This window comes from Oryzias melastigma, linkage group LG23, assembly GCF_002922805.2.
Source record: "Oryzias melastigma strain HK-1 linkage group LG23, ASM292280v2, whole genome shotgun sequence".
Lineage (NCBI taxonomy): Eukaryota > Metazoa > Chordata > Actinopteri > Beloniformes > Adrianichthyidae > Oryzias > Oryzias melastigma.
In genome coordinates this window covers 2,669,989-2,694,370 of record NC_050534.1, presented here as the reverse complement: position 1 = coordinate 2,694,370, position 24,382 = coordinate 2,669,989, and the positions used below count along the sequence as shown (strand labels likewise).

The 24,382-nt window shown below is 39.6% G+C and overlaps 1 protein-coding gene across 1 annotated transcript in view; it reads right to left on the bottom strand.

Moving 5' to 3' along the window:
• Window positions 1-24,110, bottom strand: part of tmtc1 (transmembrane O-mannosyltransferase targeting cadherins 1) — a 30,558-nt gene extending 6,448 nt beyond the window's left edge. Inside the window, exons 1-18 of the mRNA XM_024291759.2 lie at window positions 23,591-24,110; window positions 22,030-22,207; window positions 19,577-19,650; window positions 19,292-19,468; window positions 18,611-18,692; window positions 16,538-16,641; window positions 16,192-16,381; window positions 14,714-14,835; window positions 14,234-14,401; window positions 12,989-13,102; window positions 10,765-10,908; window positions 9,077-9,185; window positions 6,759-6,861; window positions 3,641-3,776; window positions 3,173-3,317; window positions 2,959-3,096; window positions 1,922-2,044; window positions 871-948 (exon numbers count right to left, since the gene is read on the bottom strand). Of these exons, the coding sequence (XP_024147527.1) occupies window positions 871-948; window positions 1,922-2,044; window positions 2,959-3,096; window positions 3,173-3,317; window positions 3,641-3,776; window positions 6,759-6,861; window positions 9,077-9,185; window positions 10,765-10,908; window positions 12,989-13,102; window positions 14,234-14,401; window positions 14,714-14,835; window positions 16,192-16,381; window positions 16,538-16,641; window positions 18,611-18,692; window positions 19,292-19,468; window positions 19,577-19,650; window positions 22,030-22,207; window positions 23,591-23,892 (2,487 nt within the window). The 5' untranslated portion in view covers window positions 23,893-24,110. The remainder of the gene's footprint in view (window positions 1-870; window positions 949-1,921; window positions 2,045-2,958; window positions 3,097-3,172; window positions 3,318-3,640; window positions 3,777-6,758; window positions 6,862-9,076; window positions 9,186-10,764; window positions 10,909-12,988; window positions 13,103-14,233; window positions 14,402-14,713; window positions 14,836-16,191; window positions 16,382-16,537; window positions 16,642-18,610; window positions 18,693-19,291; window positions 19,469-19,576; window positions 19,651-22,029; window positions 22,208-23,590) is intronic.
• Between the last annotated feature and the right edge of the window lie 272 nt (window positions 24,111-24,382).

Genomic DNA, 24,382 nt, shown 5'->3' with positions numbered 1-24,382 from the left:
GGGGTAACCACACTCTAAATCTACTCTTTTTGGCTGTTGACTTTTCAGCTACATGGTTGCTGTTTTGGCTATTTTTGCATTTTTTTCAGTTTTTTTAGGCTGATTTTGAGTTTAGCTAAAATGCTAGCTGTTTTGGCTAAATGACACATTTTTCCATTTTTTTAAGCTAATTTGGCATTTAGCTTAAATGTTAATATCATCCTGAAAAACCTCTACTGAAGTTGTCTTAAAGGCTTAACACTCCCCTACCTGCATCTGCTGCTAGTGAGCGTCTTTTTAACAGTGCTAGCCTCCATTTCAGGCCTAAAAGAGCTAGGATAAGTTCCAAGAACTTTGACACCCCCCAAGACTAAGCTGAATCACATCTAAGTCAGCTCTGAATTTTAATTTACTAGGCTTTACTGCTTTTTTTGTAAAAATTGTTTAAGGCTTTTTTGATGTTAAGCTAACGTACAGATGCAATCAGAACACGTTTCAGCGTTGGTGGTCTGGTGACAGCACATTTTGATTGTCAAGATGTTTTCAGACTTCAAATATCTGAACTCTATGGAAGAAGACGCCTCATGTCAACCAATCAGGGACTCCACGATGTGTTGATGATGCAATCAGTGGGTGGAGTTTAAAACAAACATGGAGGAGAATCTGATCACTCTCCTCATGAACTTTATATTTTTCATTTTTGCACTGAGATAATGATAAATCCTCTAATTTTAGTCTCATTTTTTTTTCCTCCTGGGACAAATGAAAGTCATCAATTTGATGTATGAATCCGGTTTAATGTGAGCGTAGCATTTAAGGAGTGTACAGGCTGAACTGTTTTCCTGAACGTCAACGTTGTCATGTTAATGCTACACGTCTTTAGTGTCTGACCTTGATGTGCTGAATCCCTCCCATGTTCATCCAGGCCTGGGACTGATCCGGTTTCAGCTCCACAGCCAGTTTGTAGCTCTGTGGAGACAAACAGACCTACAGCTTTATTCTCTGCTCCATTTCACACTTTTGGGTTTTCACAAATCGTCTCTCAACAATTTTTCTTTCAAGATAAAAATCACAAAGTGCTTCACAGTAAAACTCAAGTAAAACACAGAATAAAAAAACAGAATTTTTCTAGTTTTGTAGGCTAATTTGGGAGTTAGCTAATATCAACTACAGGCTAATTGTTTTGGCTAATTTAGAATTATTTTTGTTTTTTAGGCTAATTTGGCACTTTGCTAATATTTTAGCTAGCTATCAGCTTCAGTGTTTGTAGCTATCAGCTTCAGCATTTTTAGTTATCAATTTCATCATCTTCAGCTATCAGCTCTATCATCTTCATCGACCACATTCATTTTACAGCATTAACACTAGCAGTATCACAGGTAATGCTACACATCTAGTTTTTAAAATATTTTAATATTATTTTTTCTGTGAATGAATTATTTAAAATGTATCTATGTTTAGCTTCTAGAAAACCATAAATGTTTGACAGTGATTGTTACACTTTTGTCACATCAGAGAAGAAAACTGTTTTGTGGCCCTCACAGGAACAGGTTTGGGGACCTCTGATTTAGACGCCGGTCTCTAATAGTGGCCATGCTCCACCGTAATGAGCCAGCTTAGCAAAGGCCAAGAAACGCTCATTTGATTTAGCATTTAAACTCCGTGCGGTGGCATACATCAAAGAACATTCTGGTGAGGAATCTGCACATTTTGAGCTGGATCCTTAATGTATTCAAGGAAAAGAGTTCACAAAAATACATTTCATACAAGGTTTGTTCTTTAGTGTTCCAAAGGCAAAATATGATTATATATACAATTATAGTTTACTCTGAAAGAGTTAAGTATAGCATGATAGATGACGATCATACCTGCCTTTTTGCTGTGGCGACTAGTCCAAAAGGTGAACAACAACATGAGAAGAGAAGGAAAGAGAGAGAAATACCTCAAGGGCTTCATCAAGCTGCTGCATTTCTCTGAGCTGGTTTCCTTTGGAGAAATGGAGTTCTGCTCGAACCGTCAGATCAACCGGATTCTGCTGCAGAGCTCGGTCCAGAGCCTGGAGAGCCTGTAAGGACACATGCACACACATGTACGCGGAAAAGCTTACAATGCTGCTGTTTTTTGATCATTCTGATCAGATTCCATCTAGTTGTCTACAAGTGGATGCATCAGAATGGAGCGGAGATCCGTCCAGCGCATTCTCCTCATCACAAATACGATCTTTTTCAAACAGCATTGTGTCGTCAGCTCTCTATTCACAACAATTTGAAAAAGAAATACTCAGCAATGCAATTTAAGCTTCATTTTCTTCCATCATCAGAAAAAAAGACCACAAGAACATGTTTAAAACACAATTTTCATAGAGTGGGTTGAAATTTTCAGTTCCATCTATCCACCTGAAACTGTTGAATCCCTTTCAGTCTCAAGGTTGCTGGAGCCTATCCTCACTGCTGTCGAGAAAAGGCGGGGTAGACCTTAGAAAGGTCGCCGTGCAATTTTCAAAAACCAGAAGATTCAAAACGATAGACTTTTGATTTTAACTAGGAATCGTTTAGCGATGTTGTCATGACAGGCGTATCAGTTTTCTGTTTCAGTCTTTTTAGAATATTTAGATTCTGGCTGTAGTTTTAAATCCAGATCTTTAGATAAACTGCTCACACTACATTATTTCCTACATGCATTTGCTGTTAAACCACCCTCATTCTGGAATTTATTTAATCCATTTATAGTTTTTAAGTAACCAATATAGCTTAGCTTGGCTCCAAGCTCCTTGACCTTTGACCTCAGTGATAATTCCAAACTGCGGTCCTCTACAGACGACTCGTTAATGTGATTTTAAGGTAATTCCTTACTAGTCAATATTATTGTAATGAGTCACTTGACTTCTGTTTGACTATGAATTTCCTTTCTCCCTCAAACCTGCAGAAGTTGTATATAAATGTAGATGTCCAGCAGGTTCCAGCTCAGACCCCGTCTCACCTCGGTGTGGTTTCCACGCTTGCTGTAGATGGCGGACAGGAGGCGGTAACACTCGATGCAGCCGCCCTCTCTGGAGATGACGTCCTGCGTCATCTGTTCGGCCTCTGTGCTGTGGCCGGTCATGACCAACACCTGAGCCTGAGGCGAGAGCAGACATCTTTATGAGAGGTCTCTGGTCAAAGGTGCTGTGATTCGGGGGGGGGTGTCTGCCCACCAAGGCCAGCAGGATGTCGGTGCTGTGTGGCTGCAGAGCAGCTGCCTCTCTGTACACCTGCAGGGCCTCAGAGAAGCGGCCTGTGTTGTAGTACAACGCTCCGAGGGGGGTGAGGACATCCACCTTCCTGGATATCTGCAGCGCTCTGTGGGGAGACATGGGGGGGGGGTATGCTTACATTAGTCATTGAAATCCATTTGTTTTCACACAGCAGAACCAGATTCATCAGAGAATAGACCCACTTTATACAGTCTGGAGTTCCATTGGTTAAGTACCAGACCTCTGTGTATTACAGTACTGTACCTATGTGTCTGTACCTGGTTTTACAGTACTGTATGTACCTCAGTATCTGGTATTACAGTACTGTACCTCAGTATCTGGTATTACAGTACTGTACCTCAGTATCTGTACTTGTTTGTAGCTCCAAACCAATGAAAGAAAAATCAGGGTGAAGCCAGTTTTTCTCACCGTTTAAACCAGGACTCCGCTTCATCGTTCTCATTAGACGCTCGCAGAAGACGACCCAGGTTCGCCATGGCAACGTAATGTGCTGGTTTCAGCTGTATTGCACGCTGGTAATGGGCAGCAGCCAACTCTCCTTCTCCTGGAGCATTGAGTTAAGAAGAGAAAGAGAGAAATCTCAGTTACTAAACAGGAACCTGAGTAATATCCCAGCATTCATGTTTACAACAGCTGCCTGCAGTCAGCATGGCAGGACCTCTGCTGAGACACAGGTGATGAACTACAGCCTCTGATTTAAAACACTCGAGTACTTTGGTCACTTTGAGAGATAATCTGAATAAAACAAAGATGAACCTTCATCATATTAAGGAAAGTAAAGGAGAGAAGAAAAAACTCTGGTACTTCATTCTCAAACTGTAGAAGTTGTAACTGAGCTGTAACTCAGGATTGAGATCTGTCCTAAACCCCAAGACTGAAGACGATTTCAGGATGTTTTTATAAGAGTTTCAATACACTCACTGGCCTTTTATTAGACATACCTGTCCAACTTCATCGATGCACATTTCTAATCAGCCAATCACATGGCAGAAACTCAACACTTTCAGGCATATAGAAATGGTTAAGATGATCTGCTGCGTGATTCTATCCTGTCAATATGGACCAAACTCTGAGGAATGTTTCCAGTACCTTATTGAATCTTTACCACCAAGGATTAAGGCAGTTCTGAAGGTAAAAGGGTCCAACCCGGTTCAAGCAAAGAGTACCTCATAAAACAGTCAGTCAGTGAAGATGTCAACAGCTTTACTATTTATGGAGTACAGTGGTCATTGTAATTAGAGTTTTAAAAGACAAAGCTGGTGCATTCATTGTCATAAAATAATTTGAATGTTGTTGAACAATCTCTGTTTACTGAAGTTCATTAGAAACATTTACTCAAGTGTGTTCACTCTCAGTCAGCGTGCTGTAGAAAGGGTTGGGTGGATAAAGCTAGAGGTGGCCGACCTCTTAAGAACACTGACACTCTCTCAGTGTTCTAGTGCCTCCAGCTGATATCCTCGGCAGACATTTGAGATGACCACAACGAGCTTCTGAATTATTTCTGAGGCCAGGTAGGCTTCTTGGAAACCTTCCTGTAGTTTTTCAGAGATACGAATACAGTGGTACCTCACATCTGTCATAAAGAACAAACAATCCACAAAACCAACATTACTTACATAAAAACTGAATCCAGACAGTGCTTGGGTGGGTTTTTACAGTGAAGGTACTTTGCAACCAAGCAAGGTTGTTCTCATTTATTTCCATGTCGATTTTTTTTGTACCTGTTTTGATGTTTTTGTGTCAGTCCCTGCTTTAGTGAATGTTTTTGTGTCCATTCTAAACATGGCTCTTATTTTCCTTGACTGTTTGCAACAACATGTGACTGCTTTTCAGGACTTCAGACTTTCAGGGTTTTCAGGACGGTTTGGATGTGAGGCTTTCAGAGAAACTTGGACTACATAAACCTAAAAGAGAGTCTGTAATCCGAGTCCAGTCAAGGCTTCAGGTAATTCTATCCAGCCCTCCAGATCATTTTTTAGACTATTTTGGAGTTTAGCTAATACATGCTAGATGTTTTAGCTAATTTAGGCTATTTTCAGTTTTTTAGGATATTTTGGAGTTTTGCTATTTTTACAGGTACAAGCTAAAGGCTTTGGATAACCTACGTTTTTTGTTTGTTTGTTTTTTTAGGCTAATTTGTCATTTAGCTAATATTTTAGCTAGCTATCAACTTTTTTTAATCAGCATTTTCCGCTGTTAACTTCAATTTATCACCTTCAGCGTTTTTAGCTATCAATTTCAGCATCTTCAGCGGCGAATTTCAGCTTACAGCATTCACACTAGCATTATTGTAGGTAATGCTATATATCTTCTTCATAGTTATGTTAGAGTTACGGTTTTAAAATGTAAAAAAATGTAGTTTTAGAGTCTTCAATAAATATTTTAACCGCAACTTAATGTGTGATTTGGATTTTGGCCCCCTGTGCGATTGAGTTTGACACCCCATCCTGACATTAGGGCCTGATACGAATACTCCCCTTCTCCCTCTCCCTTAGCCCTCCCCCTTGATTTGGAGTGTCAGCTAAATTCGAAGTCGTGTCCGGAACTATTATTTTTTAAGTTTCACACTCCAAACAGAGGGGTCCAAAGTCTGCTATCACGAGAGTAAACCGCATCGTGTGAAGAAGCTCTCTCTCCCTTTGGTGCGCTCTGAACTACAGAAGTTCACATTTTAACATAAGTAATGACTTTATGTTGTAGTGTGATCTTCTTAAAGTTATAAAACTGCTGTTGTTATGGATATTCAAGCGCTGGAAGTGCCGTGCTAATGCTAGCGGACCGGCGATGTTGATGACATCATTGAACGGAAGTCACGTCTGAAATATTAGACACTATTTTTTCATCACCCTCCGTTTGGAGCAAACACGGAGGGATGAACTAAGGTGGAGGGCTAAGGGAGAGGGAGAAGGGGAGAATTCGGATCGGGCCATAGTCTACCATAGGTGTGGATCCTCACCCTTTCATGGAATCATTGACTGTATTGGATCCTGGATAGAGTGAGTGTGACATCACCCTTAGAAAATGACTTACTTTTTTTCGGCTGCAAAAAAATGAAGCCAATTCAGTCGCCATTTTTCACGACGTGGAAGCTGCCATGTTGGAGCCAGACGTCGTCAGTAAGCAGTGATTTGTTCTAAATCTGTCAATTAGACGCTTCAAATGTTCAAGGTGGGGCCAGTAGGCACCACATACTTTTATTGGGGCATCTGATTGGTCAGTTTATAACTTGAATAAGTTGACCTTCATCAGAAATATCATGAAAAAATGAGAGATTATCAAGAACATGTTTGATTATCAGAGGAAACGAATTCTGGCTAACTTGAAGCGAACCAAATGTGTCCAGTCTGAATAAACTCTAAGTAATATCATTTTATAGAAAAGATAGATAGATTTAGGATAAAAACTAAAAGAATAACTGTACCCAAAAGCGTAGTTAGTGTGTGAATGCATGATTAAGGGTTGAATCCATCAGTAGAACTCTGGTGTGAATACGACCCAGAGTGGACCAACTGCAGAATAGACTCACCTGTGTTCACCAGAAACACCCCGTAGTTGTTGTGCAGGTCGGAGCTGTCCGGACAGTTCTCTATACCTTTGATGTAGACTTCCTTTGCTTCAATAACTCGCTCCTGTAAGACACACAAATGATGTGACACATCTTAAACACATTCTCACTCCCAACTGTCATGTATGGACTGTGATGGATACGCTGAAACCCCATCAGGGCAGGAACCTGCACCGAACACTCACCTACAAACACCTTTAGATTTTTGATTTGTTTGGCTTAAAATATAAATGTATTAACTAGTGCTGCCAGAAACGAATATTTTAATAGTCGACTAATCGGGTTATACACAAAGTGGATGTAAAGCAGACATCTTAACCATCTCTAAACTAACTAAAAACTAGATATATAGCATTACCTGTGATAATGATAGTGTGAATGCACTTAGCTGAATTTGGCTGCTGAAGGTGCCAGTGACGATAGCTGACCATGCTAAAGTTGATAGCTAAAAACGCTGAAGCAGATAGTGGAAATCGCTGACGCTAACAGCTGAAAGCGCTAAGCTGACAGCGAGGGTAAAATTTTAGTTAAATGCCAAATTAACCTAAAAAAAAATCCTAAATTAGCCAAAACAGCAAGCACATAGCTGAAATATTAGCTAAACTCCAAGTTAGCCTGAAAACAGAGAAAAAGCCAACATTAGCCAAAACAGCTAGCATGTAGCTGAAATATTAGCTAATTGCCAAATTAGCCAAAAAAATGGAAAAATGTGTAATGAAGCCAAAACAGCTAGCATAAAGCTAAAATTTTAGATAAACTCCAAATTAGCCTAAAAACTGAAAAAATCCTAAATTGGCCAAAATAGCTAGCATGTAGCTGAAATATTAGCTACAATCCAAATTATCCTAAAAAAAACTTAATAAATGCCAAAATAGTCCAAAAAAGCTAAAAGAATGCTGTTATAACTTTAAACTTTACTAAACTCTGACTCCATATAATATAAATTAAAGACTAATAGACAATTAAATTAGTTGCAGATTATTTATATCGTCAATTCGTCGACTAATTGTGGCAGCCCCATTATTAACATATATTTTAAGCTTTGTTCTAATTAACTTTCATTAACTGTGTGCTGTGGAGACCATTGCTGCTGCTGGAACCATCAAGTCAGGCCTGACACAAGAGAGAGAGACAGACAGCAGAGGCCTGATATGCAGCAGGGAGCTGATTGGACTGAACTACTGCCCGGGGAGGAGAAACTCTTTTTGTGTTAAATATTAACTATGTTTACATTGTACTTGATGTTAAGTAGTTTCATTATTTTTCTGTGAGTTTACCATAGGAAGGACAGTATCATTTTGTGTTAGTTATTTTTGTAGCTGGTCTCAGTTCTCCATTGTGTGTCTAGTTGGTCTGATCAGCCACTATATATGTTTGCTTGTGTTTCCAATTAGGTCAGTTTAAGTTTGTTGATCTGTCTGTTCAGTGGTTGCGTTGTCCTCCTAGTTAACACTTAAGTTATTTTGCTATGTTCACCTCTTTAAATGACCTGTTTTTTTCACTGAGAGATCTTTTTTAAAATAAATGTCAATTATTTTGGATACATGTTTGGCTGACCTTGCCTTTTTCTGCTCGGTCCAAACATGGACGTGTGGTTCGGGCCCAGTACCAAGAGGTCCTTGGACCAGTACTGGTTCAAGGACCCTGACTATCGCCCGGTGATTTTCATCCGAACTAAAGTATATACATTTTTTTTCAATATATCACATTTTTCTGAGTGTAATGGGTCCCTGGGTAAAGTCGCACATGTCCTAGGAATGGGTGGACCAAAGTCCAGTATCATTATTCATTATTAGGAATTCTTTGTTCTCAAATTCTTAATTTTTCAGTAGTTTTCAAGCAAGTTTTTAGGATCTATCAATGTTTTTTTATGACAAATGCTTTGTATTATGTCGGGTAAAATCCCCTGTCAAAAGAGATGGTGTAACTTTTTTTGTGTTCTAGGGTTAATGTGGACATTCAAAACGTCAAAAAGTGACGTGGAGGGGGCCTGAACCATACGTCCATGTATGACCAGTTGGGAGGGAGAATGTGTTGAACTCTACTGAACACCCAGAATTCTTAGCTATCAACTTCTGTCAATCAGATTGTCCTCTAGGGACGCTGGTTTTGTGAATATCTCCACCCCTCCCACTGCTGATCATCTGAATCCAGTAGACAATCCAACAGATCAGATACAAAACAAGAAACAGGTCTCCAACTCCAAGAGCGTAGAGACTTAAAAAGTCACCGTTTAATAAGGCGAGAAATTGTCCTGTGTGTTTGGGTTTTCGGAATACCTGGTCGGCGTAAAGCGACGCCAAACTGGAGTAGGCATCTGCAAAATGTGGGCCGTAGCGGATGGAGTTCCTCAGAAGAACCTCAGCCTCTTTGTCCTGTCCCTGGGTCCTGGAACGCAGGTTCATGTTCAGCCTCACAGAGCGCTCACTTTCAGATGAAGTGATATGCAAAAAAGAGAAGTTCCTAATCCTGGTACATGTGATGGAGAGGTTATTTCTGTGGAATGAGTTTTTTTCTGAAACACAAAATATTTAAATACTGTAACTTTTTAACTGTTAACACAATCAACATCATTCCAGTAGATAGTGGAGGAGAAAAGTGGCTCATGGAGCCACTTTTCTCCTCCACTATCTACTGGAATGATGTCGATTGTGTTACTAGTTGAAAAGTTAAAGTAAATCAAAGAACATAAACACTGGAGCTAGGGTGTTAAAGGGTTAAAAAAATCTAATTAATTTAAGCTATTAACCAAAGTATTTGGGGAACCATAACCATGACAGTCGCGATAGGGAGGCGTCGGTAAAATATTCACGATTAGCTATACCTCCATTTGATTTTTTTAAACGTCATTAGCGTGGTCGTGATTATAGACCACATGTGTCAAAGTGAGGCAATTAGGGTAATTTTATTTTATTGTTATTAATGACCCGATGTCATCTTGTGCTTATTTCTAACGTGTATAATTTTGACAAAATATATTTTTATGGAGAGTAAAATATTGAAAGTTATTTAAAGTTTAAGTTGATTTATTCTGGAATAATATTCCTGCCTTTTTATTATTCATAATTATGTGAAAAGGTTTGCTTTTAAAGTTTTAATTGGCATTCTGCTAGCTTTATGGACTATTTTGGCATTTACTAAGATTTTTTAGACTGTTTTGAAGTTGTTTTGGTTAATTTAGGTTTTTTTCAAAGTTGTTTGGGGCTGTATTGGAGTGAGGCTAATATTTACACGCTAGCTGTTTTAGCTAAGTTTTGATATATCTCAGTTTTTAAGGATATTTTGAAGTTTAGCTATTTTTTTCAGCTACATGCTAGCTGTTTTGGCTAACTGAAGTTTTGGGTTTTTTCTGTTTTTTTAGGCTAATTTGGCATATATTTCAGCTGGCTATCAGCACTAGCATCTTCAGCGGCCAAATTCAGCTTACAGCATTCACATTAGCATTACTGCAGGTAATCTAGGTATATTTAGTTCATATTTACGTTAAAAATGTACGGTTTTAAAGTTTTAAAAAAATAATTTTAGAGAGTTTAATAAATGTTTATCCTGTTTGCCCGCAATTTATGTTGTGTTTTGGATTTTGGCCCATGTGTGATTGAGTTTGACACACGTGATTTAGGGAGTAGCGGTCCGTGCATTTCAGTGCTGAGCCTTCAGTCTTCCTCCGCCAAAACCATCCTCATTAATATAAACTATTTTATGTTTCTAACACCATCCTGTTATAAATGAATATTATTTTATGTATCTATTCTATCATAAACGGATCTGGATAAGACTGAATTCACTCCAATTGCACATATTGTCTTCTACCACTGCGATAACAGTATGGAGAGAAAATAGACTCCGATTTGTGCGTTCGTAATTCTTGATTTGTGACTTGGATCTTGGTTTGAAGCATTTTTGAGTCATTCTGTTCAGGTGTCACGTTAAGGTTTAGCTCCAATCACCTGCTGGGTGTGTTTCCTACCTGAGCAGGTTTCCCAGATTAAAAAGGGCCCTGTTGTGTTGGGGGTTGATGTCCAGAGCTTTCCTGTAGTAATGCTCTGCCGTCTCCAGGCTGTTGGTCAGCGTGCCCAGGTTGTTCATGGCGCTGGCGTGACGAGGGTACAACCTGAGACACAGAACATTCACTCATTTGTGTGGATACAGATACCAAAATACTTTCATAAAAAGAAGTGCAAAAATAAGACAAAGACATTCACAGAAAAAAGATATGGATTTCACAAAAGTGCTTTAAACTCATAAAAGATTTTGCTTACTATTTGAAATCAGTTTATTCTGGAGGACACATAGAGCAAACAGGACTTCTTCAAGTCATCAAGATGTAAAAACCTTAACATAGATTATCTTTGAGGTCCACATCAGTCCTACATTTATAAACTTAACTAATATAAATAAAAAGAACACTATTATTTTATTTTACTTTAGCCAAAGAGCCACTATGGAGAGATGAAAGAGCCAGAAGTGACTCCAGAGTCGCAGGTTTCAGACCTCTGTCTTAAACGACCACCTTCCAATGACAAGTCTGTAAACGCGTCTATATGAGTTTCAGACTTCCACGTTCAAAACCTTTGTGTTCACACGTCATTATGATTATTTTATGTTCGTTTTTGGGCTCTACAAATTGCGGCCACTGAACGCACGTCGATCAATCAGGGACTCAAAATTACATATGGATGAGGTTCCTTTTGATTCACGGAAATATCGACTGTTTGAAAAGTGATCATGGAGGAGAAATCAATTATTGTGATTTTATGTCCGTCTGGAAGTAAAGAAGTCTTTCATATATCGGAATAGAGCTGTGAAAGATAAGCCTGGAGCAAGATTCATGAAAACTGAACCAAACCTCCTCCAACTGTAGGTGGTGGACATGCTGTAGAAAACAGGAGAAAAAAAGAAGAAGAGGAAGCCCCTCCTTGCTCGTCCAGTGTGAACATCATGGGCTGAAGGCGAGTTTACCGCGTTCGTGAAGTGAACAAAGTTAGTCAAGAGCAGGGTGTCAAACTCAATCACACAAGGGGCAAACATCCAAAACACACCTTAGGATAAACATTTATTGAATACTAAAACTACATTTTTTAAACTTTAAAACCGTAACTTTTTAACATAATTATGAACTAGATATATAACATTACCTGAGATAATGCTAGTGTGAACGCTGTAAAAGGAATTTGGCCGCCGAAGATGCGATAGTGCTGATAGATGAAGATGCTTAAATTAATAGCTAAAAATGCTGAAGCTGATAGCCAGCAAAAATATTAGCTAAATACAAAAATGACTTAAAAAAAAAATAAAAAGAAACAAGAAAAAAACCAAGGTTAGCCAAAACAGCTAGCATGTAAATATTAGCCTAGCTCCAAAACAGCCTAAAAAAACTTTTAAAAAAGCTTAAATTATCCAGAACAGGTAGCATGTTGACAAAATATTAGTTAAACTTCAAAATAGCCTAAAACATCTTAGTAAATACCAAAATAGTCCAAAAAGCTAATAGAATGCCATTTTTTTTATTTTAAAACTGCATTTTTTAAATATAATTATGAATAATAAAAAGGCAGGAATATTATTCCAGAATAAATCAACTTAAACACCGAATAACTTTAAATATTTTACTCTCTATAAAATATGTTTTGTCAAAATTGTACATGTTAGAAATAAGTACAAGATAACATCAGGTCATTAATAACAATAAAATAAAATGATCTGGAGGGCCGGATCCGGCCCCCGGGCCTTGACTTTGACACGTGCTCTAAAGCCCTGTTAGGAGAAGGATCTTTAACCATGACATAAAATCAATCGTGGGAGATTGTTAATCACTAATCAGTAAACAATAATTGCTCTCAACATAAATCTACATGTAGTTCACTTTCAGCTTATCCCTTTCGGGGTCGCCACAGCGTAACAGCACCCACTGTTTCTCATCAGTGATTTGAGTTTTTACGCCGGATGCCCTTCCTGACACAACCCTGTACTTGAGGGGCACAGGGACCCAGTTAGGCAGCAGCGTCAAGGGTCTTGCCTAAGGACCAATCTGGGTGGGGATCAGTGGACAACCCTGGGAATCAAACCCAAGGCTTCTGCGTGTCAGCCCTTCACCTAGCCCACTGAGCCACCCAGCCGCTTGCTCAACATAAATCTACATCAAGGCCATTAAGTTTAAAAAAACGCTCTGAGTGGAAAGGGTGGAGTCACACCTCAGGGCCGTGTTGTAGTGGTGCGCGGCTTCCTCGCGCCGCCCGCTGTCCTTCAAGAAGTTGGCATAGTTGTAGTGGACTTTGGCGTTGTGAGGCAGAGTCTGGATTCCAGAGCTGAAACGGGACGAGGAGGGGGTCAGGTGAGGGCAAAGAAATGAAAGATGAAAAAACAAAAAGTCACAGGATGAATCCGGATGGCTTCCCTAATCCCTTTCTGCTCCAATCGTAGGGCGTTGGAAGATGTAGCGGTGTCTGAGAGCATGTTTTAAGGAGCTAAAGCACATGTCAAAGTCAAGGCCCGGGGGCCGGATCCGGCCCTCTAGGAATTTCTATCCGGGCTTCCAGATCAATTTGTTTTATCGTTATTATAGGCCGGATGTTATCTTACGCTTAGTTCCAACTTGTAGAATTTTGGACAACATGTATTTTTAGCTATTTTTTTCAGCTACATGCTAGCTGTTTTTTTTTTGTTTTGTTTTTTAGGCTAATTTGGCATTTAGCTAATATTTTAGCTGGCTATCAGGTACATTGATTTCAGATATCAATTTCAGTGTTTTCAGCTATTAGCTTCATAGTTTTTGGCTAGCAATTTCGGTGTTTTCCGCTATAACCTTCAGCATTTTCAGCTATCAATTTCAGCATCTTCAGCTATAATCACTAGCATCTTTAGCAGCCAAATTCAGCTTACAGCATTCACACTAGTATTATTGCAGGTAATGCTATATGTCTAGTTCATAATTATGTTAAAAAGTTACAGTTTTAAAGTTGTAAAATTTAATTTTAGAGTGCGATTGAGTCCGACTCCCCTGAGCTAAAGAGACTTAAGGCTGGCTATCTCTCTTCACTGGTAGGGTGATCCATGTTGCACTTTTGAAGCCGAGGAGAAAGGTGGTCAACCGAATTTGGGGTAAAAATTAGCCGCCCATGCTGAACAATTCCTGTTTGTCTTCTGAAAAAAATCCTTTATCCGGGCGAGACTTTCACCTTTCCAATGCTAGAACTTGTGAACAATCCTCTGAAATAATTTCCCCTTTGGTGGGGTCTTCAAAAACAAACAGGTCCGAGGTGACCCGAGCCTTAATGCGACGCAGAAGGACAAGAAACCAGCTAGCCTGGACTATAGGATACCACAGTCTGACATTTGAAAACACTCTTTTCACTCTTTTCTTTTTCCTGAAATTTAATTTGGTTGGTAATTCTGCTGAAAACTCAAAGTAAGTCTGACTGAGGTGTCATGTTACTTACCGAAAGAGCGCCTCCCTTGAGAGCCACACGGTGTTCTGCTGAACAGTCTTCCAGGAGAAAAGCAGGATCAGCAGGAGCATGGAGCCTCGGAGGAGAGTGGCGCTCCACCCGGCTGCCATGGAGCAGAGCCGACCCAGCCCGTAGGTGACCAGGATGCAGTAACCCATGCTGGAGGGGGAACCGTGTTAGTGAACAGGTCAGTAATGAAGGAGAGAAGATGAACAAGGGAGGGCAGAATACTCAGGAATAAGGAGAAAAGGAGAAGTTCAGACAAAAATGTTCAGATCATTAACATTGTTAACATTTTGTAGTTTATTTAGTTTTCCACCATGAACGCTCAGCATTATTTTGATTTCTTGAGTTTTCCAGGAGGATGTCTATGTTTTTGTTTTCTTTTGCTGTACGTAAGACAAACCTCACTTTCTCCATTCCCCCCTCACCGTGACCAGCAGCTGTGGCTGCTCCAACCCTCATCCTCACCTGGGCATGTAAAGGACCCTCTCAGCGACGACAAACCCCACCCTGAAGAAAAGGTTACTGGCAGGAATGAAGGGAAACCCCAAGAACAGGATTCCAACCACAGGAGCGCAGCCGTCCTCCATCTGTGGAGAGAAGACACAGTGGAGCCGGAGCAGCAACGACATCCACCACAGGGAACAATTCCTGTTGAGCCACGGCCTGAGACTACAGTCGTGTAGGGCTGCCATGATTAGTCAATCCATCAACTACTAACCGAGTATTAAAATAGTCGACAACTAATTTAATACTTGATTAGCAACAAGCCTTTAAATATATTCATCGGTTATGTTATAATATTTATAATGACTTCAAAAAAATTGGAGTTTAGCTAATATTTTAGCAACATGCTAACGTGTTTGGCTAATTTGCCATCTACTGAGGCTTTTTATGCTAATATGGAGTTTAGCTAATATTATTAGCAACATGCTAATGTTTTTTTGCTAAATTGTTTGTCTACTGGGTTTTTTAGGCTAATTTAGATTTTAGCTTCTATTTTAGCAACAGGCTAAAGTTTTCGACTAATTTGGTTTACTGAGGAATTTTAGGCTATTTTGGAGTTTAGCTAATATTTAAGCAACTACCTAGCTTTGGCTAATTTGACATCTACTAAGGTTTTTTTAGGCTAATTTGGAGTTTAGTTCACACTTATGCAACACAATAAATATTTTTTTGTAAAATTGTCATGTATTAGGGATTTTTAAGCAATTTTACTACAAAATTTTCAGAAATGTAGGTCAACTTCAGCACTCTTCCATAGTTCTTTAACAAAATTTCCATTCTTTTAGCAAATTTAACATTTTGCAAATACTGTAGCTTTTGCATTTTCAGCAAATTGTTGCAGCAATTACAGTCAAGTGCATCACCATTTTCAGCTAAAAGCTTCATTAGCTTCAGCGACTACTTTCAGCAAAAAATATTCAAACTAGCATTATTGCAGGTAATGCAACTTTTCTCATTTTAATACCAGAAACTAATGAAGGACAGAGGCTGCTTAATTCATTAAAAGTTAAATAAACTCTACTCTTAATTGTCTTTATCTTTAGTTAGTTTAAAGGTAATGATGGTTAAAATTTGTGTTTTACATCCACTTTGCGCATAACCCAATTAGTCAACTAATCAGAAAAAACAAAATCTGTGATTAGTCAACTATTAAAATAGTCTTTTGCAGCAGCATTAATGTCATGTATCACAAAATGCCACTGGATACTGAACTAAAGGAAAGTCTTTCAGCTAATTCGGCAGATGACCACACGGTGGAACTTATAATCGAACTGTACCAAACTGCTCAGTGGAAACGAGGCTTTAAAGAACAAATGATTGCAGTGGGTCACATGACCACAGATGTCTGACATACAGCCTTTGGCAGTAGTATCTAACAGACTTAATAAAAGCTAACTTCAAGAACACAAAAAACAGCTTCAGGAAAAACAGGAACTCACCTGCAGGGTGAGGGCGCAGCGCAGGCAGAGCGCCACCATGAGGACGACCAGCAGCCCGGTGGCCACGTTACGCACGTCTCCCAGAGACTCCACCAGCGGGATGCTTCCCACCTGCCAGTCGTAGCAGAGGACCACCGGCGCCAGCAGCAGCCAGGCGTTAAAGGCCAGCAGGTACAAGAAGGTGAGAGTTCTGCCGACCAGAGGACAGCACACACACATTTTTAATTCCAGAGCTCACACTCTGATCAGAACTGAATCTCCAGTCTTTTTACAAGTTCCGTCGCTTCATTTGTGTTCTGATAATTAAACCAAATTGGTGTGTGGTTGTCAAATTTGTCATTCTAACCTGGTGAGCAGGTGAGGTGAAAAGGAGGCGGGGTTATCTTGTTCTGAGAATAGTGGCATGGATCCACCCATCAGCCACAGCCTGACTGACAAAATAAAAGCAACCTGAAGAAAGAAAGAAGTTTCTTTAGGGATAAAACATCTAAAGGCTTTTGATAAAGAAAGAATGTACAAATATATTCATTTAACTTTAACTTCTCTCATGTTATCAATATCTATGTTTGTGATTCACAAAGTAAAAGCATCATTAACTATTAATTCCTTATAATGACCTGTTTTTATGGTTTTTGTGATTGTGATAAACAAAGAGAAGCTCACATGTGACTGATGGTGACCAAGGATCAATATATCATGAACAGATCGCCGTTCTACGTAATATGACAACATAACAAGAAGATGGAGATGAAATGTCCTTAAGTGGTTTTATTCTTACCTTACAGACCGACACTTTTATGTAAGTATGGATACATGCTCCTCAAGAATCCATGAAATAAGTTGTGGGGTTCCCCAAGGGTCAATTTTAGGTCCTATACTTTTTAATTTGTACATGTTCCCTCTTGGAGATGTCATCAGGAGACACGGCGTTGACTTTCACAGCTATGCTGATGATACTCAACTTTACATCGCCGTGTCTCCTGATGACCTTGAACCTTTAAACACTCTTTTAAATTGTATTTTAGACATCAAATCATGGATGGCAGAGAACTTCCTTCAGCTCAACCAGGACAAAACAGAAGTTTTAATCATCGGTCCTAAAGACAGGAGAGAGAGAATTTTACCAACGCCTAATAATTTTAATCCCTCTCACTGTGTGAGAAACCTGGGCGTTCTTTTAGACTCTGAGCTGAATTTTATTCCTCATATCAAAAACGTTGTTAAGACAGGATTTTATCATCTTAAAAATATCGCCAGAGTCCGCCCATTCCTCTCTCTTGCCAGCACAGAGGTGCTGATGCATGCTTTTATTTTTAGTCGTTTAGATTATTGTAATGCCCTGCTCTCTGGTTTACCTCAAAAATCTCTTACAAACTTACAATTATTACAGAACTCGGCGGCACGAGTTCTGACGAGGACCAGGGGGCGGGAACACATTACACCAGTTTTAAAATCGCTGCATTGGCTCCCTGTGCGTTTCAGGATTGATTTTAAGATTCTTTTAATGGTTTATAAATGTTTTTATGGTCTTGGGCCTTCTTATTTAAGTGATCTTCTTTTAAAGTATGAACCCTCGCGGACCCTGAGGTCCTCCGGCACCGGCCTGTTAGTGGTTCCTAAGGTGAGGACCAAAATACATGGTGAAGCTTCGTTCTACCATTACGGTCCTCGCCTCTGGAACAGCCTGCCGGAGAGTCTCAGGGCCGCAGAGACTGTAGAGGTTTTTAAGAAGAGACTCAAGACTCACCTTTTTAATGCTGCTTTTAGTTGATCTTATCTGCCTATTTATTAAATTCGTTTTTATTCATTTATTTATTCATTCATTTATCTTTCTTCTCTATGATTTTTATTTAACATTTTATGTATTTAATCTCAATTTCAATGTTATTTATCTTACATACATTTTATGTATTTCATTTTATTATCTTATTGTCATTTTACCCCCAGTGTTTCCTGTGGGTTCTATCATATCAGGTCTTGTCTGCTTGGTCTGGGGTCGTTGCCGTGGTTCTCGCCCTTGCTGGGGCGGCTGGAGTCCTGCACTGCAGCCTCACAGCTGTGGAGTGGACTCCGTGGCTGTCCCAGTCTGGGTGGGCGCCGTGGCGATGTTCCTTTGACCGAGCTGGTCCCTGGTATGATAGAATCCTCAATACTGTTTCCTCATAGCAGAGCCAAGCCTTAATTTTATTTTATACGTTTATTTTACAAGTGTTTTTTTTTTTTTTTTCATTGTGTGTGGGGTCATGGGTGTATGTGTTATAGGGAGGGTGTGTGTGTGTGAAGGGTGGGTTGGGCTTTTATTGTGTATGTTTTGTTTTTAAATGTGAAGCGCATTGGGTTACTCTTGAGTATGAAAGGCGCTTTTAAAAAATAAAGTTTGATTTGATTTGATTTGATCTAAAGCTGGACTGAGACTCACGTGGGCAGAGAGCAGACAGGCTCGCTTGAGGAGGGGGGTGCAGAAACGAAGGAGGTCTGACAGTCCTGAAACCGAGCGGTGACTGAAACACAGAAGAGGATGTTTAGTTACAAATGTTGGAGTATTTGCTGCACTATGGAGGTTTTTTGGAAACTATTTTCAATCAGTTTTTATCATCTGACATTAAATTTAAAATGAAATATTAGCTGTCACACAGCTATGAAGTTATATTAGTAACAAAAGTATTGTGTGTCTGTAAAAAAAAATTGTATCTGTAAATAAAAACTGTAGAAAAAATTGCACGCCTGTGAAAACGTTTTTTTTAAATTGTAATCAAACATTTGTGGGTCTTTAAAAAGTTTTGCAACTAGAAAAAACTGTGCATCTGTCGAATAAATCTGTAACTGTAGAAAAAAAATTGTGCGTCTGTAAAAAGTTTTCTAAGTTAATATGTTCATGTTTTAAATGTCTTATAAAAGTATCGGATCGGGACTCGGTATCGGCAGATACAGAAAATCAAATGACTCTGAATGGGATCGGGCCCAAAATAACCTGATCGGGACATCCCGTTAAGATGTGTGCTTTACATCCACTTTGCTCATGACTTTTAACTTCAGACGATGTATTTATTATTACAAACTTGCTTTTAAATTGTTTCCAAAAACACTTTAGGGAACTTACTGCATGAGGGGCTTGCGACACAGCACCAGAGCGTCGTACAGAAGGCAGACGCCGAACACCGTGACGCCCGTCTCCTTGACCAGCATGGCACAGGTACCCAGCAGCAGACTGCAGAGCAGGGCAGCCGGAGACTCAGTCCCAGGCAGGGAGTCCTCAGAGAAGGAGGCCCCCAGACTCCTGAGGACAGGCATGAAGACGATTGTTGATCCAGTCCCTCGTTCTGTTTTATTTAACTGCTTGTTGTTCACACTGAAGGAGTCAAACTTCCCAGTCTGAGGTTTTTACCTGGTGTAGCAGAGAAAGGAGAGCAAGAACAACACACAGGCCAGGACGTCAGCCCTCCCCACGATGCCAGACACCTGCAACACACAGATGACTGAATAATTAACCCTCGTGTCAGCAGGAACAGACCATGTTACTATGCTACCAGGGGTCTGTGTCAAGAAGCAGGTTTTGTTGAAACTCTGAGTTTGTGAACTCTGAGTTAAGGAAAACTCTGAGTTTCTAGTTTCAGAAACAGTGGTAACTTAAACCCGTGGAAGTGGGTTAAACCAAACTCGTTTCACAAAGTGGTTTGAACTGAACTCAGAGTTCATCACTATGGCAACTGAGTCTGTGAGCCTGGTCTGGAGCTGGTTTTCTTCAGGAAACTCAGAGTTCTCTGCGGTATCCGCCCCTTCTGAAAGTGAAGGATGATCAAATAGAACTTTCTCAATAACATTTTGAGAGCATTCACATTACAGACGTCACGTTTCCACCAAAAAAGCATGTCCATTCATAGAGGATCCCGTAGACGAGGAGGATGGATTAATCCAGAGGGAATGTCATTTATGTCAGGAGAGGATTTAAGGACACAAGTCAATTTCCTGGCGTTTCCCAATTCATTTACTGTTTTTCCAGAGACTTGTATTAATAATACCGAGTCACAAACCCTCCCCACCCCCATTTTGGTCGAAAAACACTGTTTTTAATTGGTGATCTAGTTTGTTTTCCTCTATTTAAACCAAGAACAACAGAAATCTTTAAGCCTTAAACACTGAGATGCCTGTTAAAACATCTACTGTGCTGGCAGACATATCAAATGTTAGTGTAGTGATTAGCACAGCTGCCTTTCTATGCAAAGTGGGAGGTTTGAGTTCTGGTGATAGAGAAGTTTTATTATACAAAAACAAAAAAACAACATCAGTGATTATTCTTTCATTCTTGAGAATGAAAAAATACTTATTTTAACATATTTCATTTTAACATATTTGTTTGTTGTGTGCCGTGATATTTGTGTGTGTGTGTGTGTGTGGGGGGGGGGGGGTTACAAAAACGGTCATTCATGCAATTACGGAGATTACTGGTTAAATCATTCCTAACTTAACAAGTGACATAATTCCTGACATTATTTAGTTCTTATCCTCAATTGAAATGACTCAAATGTAGACGTACGCATTCACTCTGCAGATATTTTCTCTCTGTTTTAACGCTGCAGCTGTGTTGCTTTTCTTGTGGAAATGTGCTCATAGTCGGCTTATGCTTGTGGGAACTCATCAGTTTCTGTCACAGTGAAGTATGATGCCCTAATAGTGTTTCCCGTTGCCATGGTGAATCCTAATGTCTTGGCTCCATTGCTCAGGGCTTCTTATGGTCGTGACGCTCGAACCTGATTCTGAGTCCAACTACTCAGAGTTGATTGAACAACTTTTTTCAGCTGTACTGAAACCAAAAACTCTGAGTTTGCGAACTCTGAGTCAGTCAACCCTGAGTGCAGGTCAGAACTCTAAATTTGTTAAACCTGCTTCTTGAAACAGGCCCCAGGACACAGGTAAATGTGACGTGCAGAAGACAGATTCAGATTTTATCTCATTGTAATGTATTTCTGCTATATTTTATTAAACCTGTTGGTATTTTTTTCTATTTATTTGTGATCATCAGCCGTTTCTTACAGTTTTTCTGTTGCAACTTTAGTTTATTTGACCTTTTTTGTAATTTTTGTAATCATTTTTAATATTGCCATTTCAGTTGCTTTTTGCTGTTTATTTGCTGCTTTTAAGTTTATTTGTTGCTTTAAAAGATGCGTTGTGCAGCACAAGATAATATGTGATTTTAATTAATAAAATATCAAACTTTTACCAAAGTTTTGCTTTGCATATAAAATCTGGATGTAAAAAAAGAAATAGTTTATTATCTATGTGAACCTCAGACATCAATTTATACATTTAATTAATATAAATCAAATAAATGCTAATTAAGTAATCCTTACTTTATAAAAATGCTATTTATTTATTTCTTTGTTCTTTTTTTCCCCATTTGTCCTCAGCAGTCTTACTCTGCTGGGCTTTGTTATTTTAGTTTGGAGTTGGTAGTCTTAGTTTGTGGGCTTTGTTTATTTGTTTTCTTTAGCTAATTTTGGTTTTGATTTTACTTCAAAATTTTCAGAAATTTAGCTTCAGAAATTCATCTTCAGAACTCTGTCACAGTTCTTTAACGAAATAATATTTTAGCAAATTTGCAAATAGCTTTTTCATTTTCATCAAATCCCTTCAGAAGTTAAAGTAAATTGCATCACCATTTTCACCAAAAAGCTCCAACATCTTCAGCAACTACTTTCAGCACAAACCATTTAGACTAGCATTCATACAACTTTTCTAGTTTATTTTCCATTCTAGCTTCTGCCTTCAGGTTTTCTGTTGTTTTCTGCTGCCGTTACTGTGACAGAGTTTGGAGTGAAGGCGTGCGCGGCAGGAGCTCACCGCCTCGGTGTGAACCGGGTGCACGGCGAAGAGGAGGGCTGTGACAAAGGCCAGGTGTGCTTGCTGGAAGACGTGTTGCTCACAGGTGTACAGGAGCAGGCAGGTGGCGCAGATGTGGAGACACACGTTGACCAGGTGGAAATACAGAGGAGTCATGCCACCAAACACGACATTCAACCTGAAGACAGAGACATCAGCACTTAGAGATTCTACTGGTTGTTGTTGGCAGACGAGCGCTGATGCACTGTTGGAGCACAAAAGAAGAAGAAGAAACCACTCCCCTGCCACTACCTGCATGTCAGGTGTGAATGTGCGTTCATAAAACTGTGTAGAGGGTGTCTTGAACGCACCACACGCAGCCAGTGTGATGGAGTCCTTTTTTACATCCTTACCCAGGGTAAAATGTCTGCAATGTTTCTAATTTCTTTAAAGAACGCAAAAGACAAAAACACTTAAATGATGAAACAAAACAATACCATATGTAGTGGCAGTATAAAAAAAATGTTTTTTTTGCAACATGCTAACGTTTTTGACCATTTTTTTTTATCTACATTAGGTTTAGATGCTAATTTGGAGTTTAGCTAATATTGTATCAACATGCTAATGTTTTGGGCTAATTTGATATCTACTGAAGTTTTTTAAGCTAATTTAGAGTTTAGCTTCTATTTTAGCAACAGGCTAACGTTTTTGACTAATGTAGTTTTTGACTAATTTGTTATCTACTGAGGTTTTTAGTTTACTTTAGAGTTTAGCTCATATTTAAGCAACACACTAAATATTGTTGCAAAATTGGCATGTATTAGGGATTTTTAAGCAATTCTACTTAAAAAATTCAGGAATTTAGGTAAACTTCAGCACTCTTTCATAGTTCTTTAACAAAATTTCCAGTCTTTTAGCAAATTTAGCATTTTGCAAATACAGTAGCTCTCTTGCATTTTCAGCAAATCCCTTCAGCAATTAAAGTTTACTGCCTCACCATTTTCAGCAAAAAGCTTCAGCATTTCAGATACTACTTTCAGCAAAAAATATTCACACAAGCATCATCGCTGGTAATGCAACTTTTCTAGTCTTCTTTTTCAGTTCCATTTGATTCTATTCCTCTTTTTTTTTCTTCTACTTTTAAAAGCATTTTTTTTTTTTTTGCTTTTGCATTTTTCCCAGCAGTTTGATTATCACTTTTTCTACTCTGTTCACACTTGTTAAAGTCTTTCTCTGCTAGCTAACTTACAGTTGCTGGAATATTCAATTGCTGCAGATTTATAAGGGGATGAAACCCTTTCACATGAGCATCAACATCTCATTTATTATTATTATTATTTTATGATGACAGAGTCAAATAAAGATGGCCCTGAAATATATTTCTTCTTCAGCTCAGGGACCCAAAGGTGTCCGGATAGAGCTCCAGGCCGTCGCCCTCCTTTACCTTTTGGTAAGTCCGCCCCTGCCCTCAAGTTAAAGTAACTTAAGTAACGCGGCGGGTGTGTAACGCGTTACAGGTATGAGGCAGTAATGCTGTCAGTGGTGTTGCACACATGACCCCCCGGGACAGGCGGTGGCTCACTTGAAGGTGAGGACGCAGAGGGGTCTGTAGGACTTGTGGCTCGTGTTGTCCGCCATCTTTTTGCCCCAAAAGTCGTTGCTAAAGATGCTGCGGAGGCTGGACCCCGCGCGGACGTCCGGGTTGTTGACGATGGCCCACACGTCGTCGTGGACCAGCTCCCCGCGCAAAGAGTTGCTGTAGCACAGCGCGCACGCGGCGACCAGCGCGGCGTAGCGCGCGCCGGCGCTCAGGGGGAGCGGCCGTGGGTGCTCGCGACCCGCCTTCTCTCGCCACGAAGAAGTCATCTGCAGGCCGGTACCCATCGCGGCGCCGCCGGGCTGACGGTGGAGGGAGCGGGCATCCTTCAGGACAAGCGGCCGCCGAGGGATCCGGAGCGTGAACGCACCAGAGATGGAGTGATAGCTTCACGGCCGATCATTAGCGTAGGAATTTGGAGCGTCAATGACGCTTGGAATAAACCACACCCACTGACCAATAGAATGCTAGACTGAGAATGAGTGACGTCATCCAGTGGTGAGTTTTAGGGTTCATTTAAGTGTGGGAAATCTAACATTTGAAGAGATTTTTTTATTTCTATGATTTCACAGGCTCAAAACACGTGATTTATAAATCTTTAGGGCAAGTTTAAAAAATATTTTTTAATGTCAACTTCTTTAAAGAGTATTTTCTATTTCAAGTCAAGTCAAGGAGGCTTTTATTTGTCAAATATGCTGAGTACATTTACACTATTAAGTAAAGTCATGTTGTGATGATGTACTAACTGTCTTGGTACTGTTCTGCATTTGAAATTAG